At 41.8% G+C, this 6,812-nt stretch overlaps 4 protein-coding genes across 4 annotated transcripts; 2 read left to right on the top strand and 2 right to left on the bottom strand.

The window, feature by feature from the left end:
- On the bottom strand, positions 1 to 902 carry BDB00DRAFT_845285 (uncharacterized protein; the record flags this gene model as incomplete). Its single annotated transcript, XM_053125064.1, has 4 exons — positions 1 to 229; positions 252 to 419; positions 519 to 653; positions 829 to 902. The coding sequence occupies 3 exons, from the start codon at positions 900 to 902 to the stop codon at positions 362 to 364; spliced, it is 267 nt and encodes an 88-aa protein (XP_052975395.1). The 3' UTR covers positions 1 to 229; positions 252 to 361.
- On the bottom strand, positions 811 to 1,630 carry BDB00DRAFT_845283 (uncharacterized protein; the record flags this gene model as incomplete). The annotated part of the gene is given in 3 exon segments (XM_053125063.1): positions 811 to 1,012; positions 1,037 to 1,199; positions 1,217 to 1,630. Coding segments are annotated over 2 exon segments (447 nt in total), but the record flags the coding sequence as incomplete, so codon positions are not given.
- A 155-nt stretch (positions 1,631 to 1,785) lies between these two features.
- On the top strand, positions 1,786 to 2,029 carry BDB00DRAFT_845282 (uncharacterized protein). The gene has a single exon (XM_053125062.1). The coding sequence runs from the start codon at positions 1,804 to 1,806 to the stop codon at positions 2,020 to 2,022; it is 219 nt and encodes a 72-aa protein (XP_052975393.1). The 5' UTR covers positions 1,786 to 1,803; the 3' UTR covers positions 2,023 to 2,029.
- Positions 2,030 to 5,405: 3,376 nt separating this feature from the next.
- On the top strand, positions 5,406 to 6,631 carry BDB00DRAFT_771307 (aurora-A in complex with A pentacyclic inhibitor; the record flags this gene model as incomplete). Its single annotated transcript, XM_053119949.1, has 6 exons — positions 5,406 to 5,635; positions 5,713 to 5,848; positions 5,939 to 6,017; positions 6,092 to 6,161; positions 6,239 to 6,473; positions 6,545 to 6,631. The coding sequence occupies 6 exons, from the start codon at positions 5,406 to 5,408 to the stop codon at positions 6,629 to 6,631; spliced, it is 837 nt and encodes a 278-aa protein (XP_052975392.1).
- Positions 6,632 to 6,812: the final 181 nt, after the last annotated feature.

Below are 6,812 nucleotides of genomic sequence, written 5' to 3'. Positions count from 1 at the left end.
GATGGTTGGTGTTGCCTGTGAGCACGGCTCACTGCGATACTGGAAATGTGTGCACCGTATGCAGCTCATTGTTCTCTCTGGATTCTTTTTAAGACACCGCCATGTCAATACGACGCGACCTTTGTGGCCTGTCAGTGACCTGGCAGCATATTCAAATGAGTGTTTACGCTGATGTCGGTTTGTTTGATACAGACTGCCCGTGCTGGGAAATGATATCGACTGTGGTTTTGCCCTACTTGTTCTCCGCTGTTGCGATAGTTCTGTCCAATAAAGAGCCTGATTCTTTCATGTGAAGATATGTACTGTCATGTGTATTTTTTGATCCGTTACTGTCCAAATTGCCACTGGCTGCATTTCCAAGTCAAGAAGCAGTTGTTGATGGGGGAACAGCACATTGCGTACGTTGACAGGCGGTCGACCTTGTCTCAACATGTAATGGTTAGTTAAAATTACGACGCATTGCTTTTTAAAGCTTCAAGGGAAATTTCGATCAATAGACGCGCCACCCAAACGGATACCTGTAGATATGATTGATGAGTAGCTTACAGAGCATGTACCAGCAAAGAATTTCTTTTCTTAAAGTTGCCAAATGGCTATCAAGTATGCGTGGCTGGGAACGATGTGTGTCGAGTAAAGCGCCTCGCAAATGAAGGCTCGATGGCTTCGATAATTATTGCTGTCGATTTTTCCAAAAGAATGGCTCTGATATGTAGTATCGCATGTGATTGTCACGGGTGTAATTAACCAATGTTTATTGATAGATACTGCTCTGATAAGAAATAGGGGCTGTACTACTGATTGGAGGGAGATGGGAGCTACGACTATTACATCACAATTGCGGATATCATAGCTAGTCTAGCTTTTACAAAAGAAAGGTCTTGTCTTGCCTTGGGTGCGCGCATCGTGAGATGCAGAAAACCGCTCACTGACCTTTTTGCTCGTTATTTCTGTATGCAAGGTGAACGCGGTCAGCCTTTTTGAAGCTCTACTGAAAGAGAGAAAGAGAGAAAGAGAGAAAGAGAGAAAGAGAGAGAGAAAGCAAGAGAAGGAGAGCCACCACTAGTTCAGCGATACAGTTCCCAACAGCTTCAACATTAGGGTGTATGCTAATTAGCTATATCGTCGTCTTCAAGCTATGTCTCAAGTGATTTACATCGATTTCCCTATCATAGTCCCCAGGTGAACTTGCCGGCAGCCTCCTCCGGAAATCCTGTACCTTTGTCGAGATCATATTGTAGATGCGGCTGGCATCGAAAGGTGTGTCATCAAATATATATCGCCAATGTGATGCCCAGATGAGGTGGACGGCGATGATGATCGTGTGTGGTGGGATCGTGGCGGTGGTCTTGGACCGAGGTGGATCGAGCGTGTGGCAATAAGCATTGAGCTCTTGAAAATTATAGGAGCAATGATGGTGTCGGAGCATGCGTTGCCAAAGCGGTTGTTTGGAGGGACAAGTAAAGAAAAAATGGTCTACTACCGCCTCGGTGACATGCTGGCAGAGGCGGCATCGCGCGTCGTCGAACCGGTCAGGCATGTGTCGATGCGCAGAATAAGCAGGCGCCACCACGTCGTCCGTGCATAGTGAGGTAGTTGCATCGCCCAGAAACGCCTCCACGGGATAGAAGTGCTGAGGGTGGGGGAATGATGGTGTGTATAGACGGTTTTGCGGAGGATAGAAGTTGTGAGGTTGTTTAGTGAATGATTGTTGACCAATGGAATTAGGGAGATAAGAGGCCCCTCATTAATGACCGTGGTCGGTCCAAAGCTCAATACTGTGCAAACGTTTGCTTAAAATTCAACATGGAGCTTGGTGGTTTGAATGCTTGTTTGCCAGCAGAGCAAACCCCTTTCGTCTCCCAGCGACCGACAATCGTATTTGGCGCCGATGTGACATATCCATCACCTGGTAACATGAACCAAGCCTCTATTGCCGCCTTGACGGCTTGCATGGATATGCGAGCCACGCGATACTCGAGTGCCATCAGAATGCAAGCTATAAAACACGGGAATTACAAGTGATTCGAAGGGTATGGTCAAAATGCTTCAAAAGACGCTTCATCAATCATGCGGTCAGAAGCCGCTACGGGTGTTATTTTCTCATGACAGAGTCGCCGACAGTCAGGTTGAGACTGTTCGAATTGAAGAGATTCGGGTAATTCACAGTGTATGTGAGGAGCTTGACGACGGGTACAAAACCACAGTGACATTTGTGGTGGCTCAAAAGCGACATCATGTCCGTTTCTTTTCTATTCAACCAGAAGGTGCGGATCGCTCGATTGGAAGCTGCAAGCCAGGCACTAAATTTTTGATACAGATATTGTTCATTCTCTTCAATTTGACTTTTGTAGCTTTCTTAGATGTATACTTCCAGTATTCAAAGCTTAGTTGTAAACATACGTGCGCTAGGAGTAGCGATGAAAAACTGTTTTTCCCCATCAAAGAGACCTGTTATCTCTCTCATCCTGGGCTACAACGCTCGGCAAACGCATGATGTTTTATATTATCATTATTACCTAATTTTGTATTATAAATCTCCATGGCTAGAGTACATAGTAGCCAGTTTATATGGCAGCTGTAGACACAGCCTCACTGATTTTCTCGTATTGTATTTCATACTATTAAGAAATATTGGATTGACCGGCGCCATAAAGCAGTCGCTTTCTTACTACTGTATTATATGTCATTTTTAACTTTGCATATCTTATTGTTACAAACATATAAAAAAAGCTATATGGGTTTCATTTAGCATCCTCTATCATACTTTTAAAGATAATACACACAAGCGTGGAGAGATAGATGGTATTCTCAGATATTGCTAGCAATGGTTCCATACATTAATGTTTCCCCTACTTTAATTTATATGAGGGAAGGGAAGAGATGACTACACAGGAAAAGGAGGAGATACTAGATAGAGTATATTTAGTTTAAAAGGTAGCGATCAGGCTTCCGAGTTATTCTGCAATCATCATCATATGGTGTATAAACTTTATCATGCACCATCGTCTTTTGACTCTTTTCTTGTTTCAGGGCTACCACAATGGCCATAGTTATCATATCATGCTGCGGGATACAATTTTCGCCTTCAGGGCAATCGTCTATTCCAACAATACACGCTCTACCGGCATCTAAAATTGAACAGCAAAAATTACAATGATCGTCAGATGAATATCTATTGTGATACACTTATTGCAAGTAGTTTTTGGGAAACGAGTATTTACCGATAGTTATTGCGCCATTGGCCGATAGTACCGATACTGTAAAAAAAAGGAGAACAAAAGATTGAGTTTCGGCCATCGTGAGAGTAAGTTATACAAAGGTGATAATATAAATTGAAATTTATAGTCAAGGTTAAGGGAGAAAAAAGCAAAAAGCAAGTTACTTTTTGGTCGAACGACTTCTAATTATCTCGTTGTAGCCTATGCATGCTGCAATTGTGAAGTAGCATATTCCGTTGTAGTGCCCATGGTCATCACACAAACAGAAGAATTCATTTGTTAAGGAATTCTGTATATCATACCTCCCGTTGTATATTTTACAATGTACCGAGGAGCCGCTTTTTTTCTAATGCGACTATTCGGAACTTCTGCCGCATTCGGTTTATGTCACCGTTATCGTTCCTTGCTTGTTAACACAACATTGACTTTTTCTTTAAGCTTTTATTATCGGCGACGACATGACGAAGCATTGCTCATTATCTATAAAAATTCACACTACTAGTATCGCCAACAACTCCTACATCATATCATGAATATTGATATACAAACAGTCAGAAAAATGGCTAATGGTAATAGTACGAAACGATTTGGCTACTTGTCGTGTTCAGGTTATATTTGGAACGTCAAACGTATACACTACCGCATCGTGCACGGATTAGAACATTATTATCAAACAAAACAGTATGGTCAAATGCTGACGAGATACCGGCGAACAGACAGTGTTTATGCAATGCAAGTATGCGGTGCAATCCATTCGCCATTATGATGATTAACTGTGTTATAGACACAACTATCATCTGCACTTTAGAATAAATGATTGATACTTATTCTTTAGCCCTTAATGTGCTGTTGGACTGGAATTGGGTTTCCTAGCAATTGCTATTTAGCGTGCTCAAACTAATTGAAACTGTCGCCATTCCATTCATTTGACATTGTAACTGAGAAATATTCTCGTACTTATTTGCAGAGTATTCACCAAGCTTTGTAAAACTTCATCCGTCAATACCAAGTGACCGAAGCTCGAGTTCTGACAGAGCAGAAATGTTGTTCTCCATCAAACGATGCCTTGAATTTTTCAACGTCTGCTTCCGTTATTGGCGTAACGCCTTTGCTGACGACGCACCGCAATCGAAATTCCAGCATCCATAAACACTTGATTTTGCGACATGATTGAAGAGCCGAGACTATCATTATCAAAGATCCGCAAACATTTTAAACTGGTGTATTATTGTTGCTGTTGCTGTTGCCTGCCACTGCTTTTGCGGTCTTTAAAGGATCTGGATGATGCAGTTGCTGTTTCTTCCATCTCGTATAAATGTAAAATGACCTCCATTCTTGTCAAAGAAGTCTTTTGAAATGATAATCCAATACCAGTAGAGATAGGCACACGCCCGCCATTATAATAGCAAAATAAATAAATGATATCTTCTTCCATTGCCAAAACGAAGACTCGTCATCCTTAACCTGATTTCTGCTTGCAAGAAAAAAAAACGCAGTGGTGGAGACAAGGTTGTGTGGATGCTATAATTAAACGCAAGTAAGGTAATCGTATCAAGAAAGACGCGTAAACGATAGAGAGACGCGTGCTATCAGCGCGTATGAGCATCGGAACGCGTTTCACGCATTATGTGTCACTTATTAGTGGTAGAGAGACTTAGAAATTTACAGAATAAACCCCCAGTGTTCTTTCTTTGTTTCTAATACCTCCAACATTTTAAATCGCATTTACAATACCCACTCAAGCAAGACGATTGAGATCTATCAATGACAGTTGGAAATGGTTCTCACAAACAAGTCAATGACATTAGTGACACTAATACGATAGCATCGACACCAGCAACATTATCTAATTATGTCGACTATACCCCACGACGCAAATTCATGGCTGTGCGTCCTGATCCACTTGAGAATAACGGCGTCAGCCTAACACGGCAAAATCGAGCTCGATACTTTCACCAATTAGCACAACAGGCAGGAGACGACGATGCTGAAGGCGACGATTACATGAATTCACCTGTGGTGCGACGCTACCATGGTATAACGACTGGAGTAGCTTCTATACAAGTAGTCAGTGAATCTTCCAAGGCTCTCGTCAATATGGAAGCCGTGGAGTAAGTTCCTTATCAACACTGGTCAGGCCAAGCTATCAAAATGAAAATAGGCAGATATACAGCCATAGAGAACATAATGAAGCACTTACACAATGTTGATATATGTAATAGTAGCCGACAATGGTGCCTTGATGATTTTAAAGTGGGGATACATATTGGATCTGGACGATTCGGCACAGTATATAGGGCGCAGGAAAAAAAGACAGGAGCGGTGGTTGCGTTAAAGATCGTCAACAAACAGGAACTGCAAAAAGCCAAAGTTGTACGCTTTCTCAAACGAGAGATCGAGATCCAGAGTCGCTTGAGGTAAATTTATAGAACTTGGTAGTAAAGGGATCGACAAAGCAAGGGGCTAAAGCTGATATGGATGGTTTTATCTTTAGTCACCCGAACGTTCTTCGAATGTATGGGTACTTTGATGATAAAGACAGTGTCTGTATGGTACTCGAACATGCACCTGGTCGAACTCTGTATGATCTTATCCAAACAAGCCCTATACCCGAAAATACAGTAACAAAGGTATACTAATTTCTTAGCATGTTTTGGTAATTGAATGGGTCCGCATCCTCTTATATATATTCAATTAACAAATTGATTTTAAATTGATAGTACATGACGCAGATCGTGTCAGCTTTGCGTTATATCCATGGTTTAAAAGTGATCCACCGTGACATAAAACCGGAAAATGGTAAGAAGAGACTGTTCTAATTAAGAGAGCAAAAGAGGGACTAAATTAGCGCATCATTAAACCATGTTTCTTAGTACTGATCGGCGAAGGAAACGTATTGAAAATGGCTGATTTTGGTTGGGCTGTGCACGATCGGAGGCCACGGTAAGGATCGAGAGACATAGTAGTTTGAAACACATGGATGGGGGATGTTCTAACCACAACAGAAAAAAAATCTCTAGTCGACGGACCTTTTGCGGAACATTGGACTATTTACCTCCGGAGATGATTGAGGACAAGTACCACGATGAAAAGGTCGATATTTGGGCTCTTGGCATCATGTGCTACGAATTATTGGTCGGTATTCCACCGTTTGGCGATGTGGAAAACTACGTGGAGACGTATCACCGAATCATCCAAATCAAATTCTCGTTCCCAAACCATATCAGCATGAATGCACAGCAGTTTGTGAAAAGGGTAACGTGAAACTGAAATCACCGTGTGAAGGAGACCAGCAACGGTTGCTCACAAGGGCTGTATATTAATAGATATTGCGCCATGACCCACGGCAACGGCCGACGCTGGAGGTTTTAGAAAATCATCCTTGGCTACAACAATCACGAGAACAGCAATAGCGTTCGCTGCACATATCATCACATCACAAGTTTGTACATATTGATGACTCCGTCCCATTTTTTTCATATAAATAAGTTGTTATTAATAAAAAAAAGACGAAAAGAAATCGGTGTATATAGTTTCAAAAAATTGATGGAAACAAGAGTGATCGACGAGCAGGAAAGAAAGAGGAGATGTTGC

The sequence above is a fragment of the Zychaea mexicana genome (assembly GCF_025766255.1).
Source record: "Zychaea mexicana strain RSA 1403 chromosome Unknown BDB00scaffold_95, whole genome shotgun sequence".
NCBI lineage: Eukaryota > Fungi > Mucoromycota > Mucoromycetes > Mucorales > Lichtheimiaceae > Zychaea > Zychaea mexicana.
The sequence above is the reverse complement of the archived record's forward strand: the minus strand, read 5'-3'. Positions and strand labels throughout refer to the sequence as shown.

What these genes read in the sequence shown, in the direction of transcription:
- BDB00DRAFT_845282 (XM_053125062.1), top strand. Translation starts at nt 1,804, where the DNA reads ATGGAGCTTGGTGGTTTGAATGCTTGTTTGCCAGCAGAGCAAACCCCT.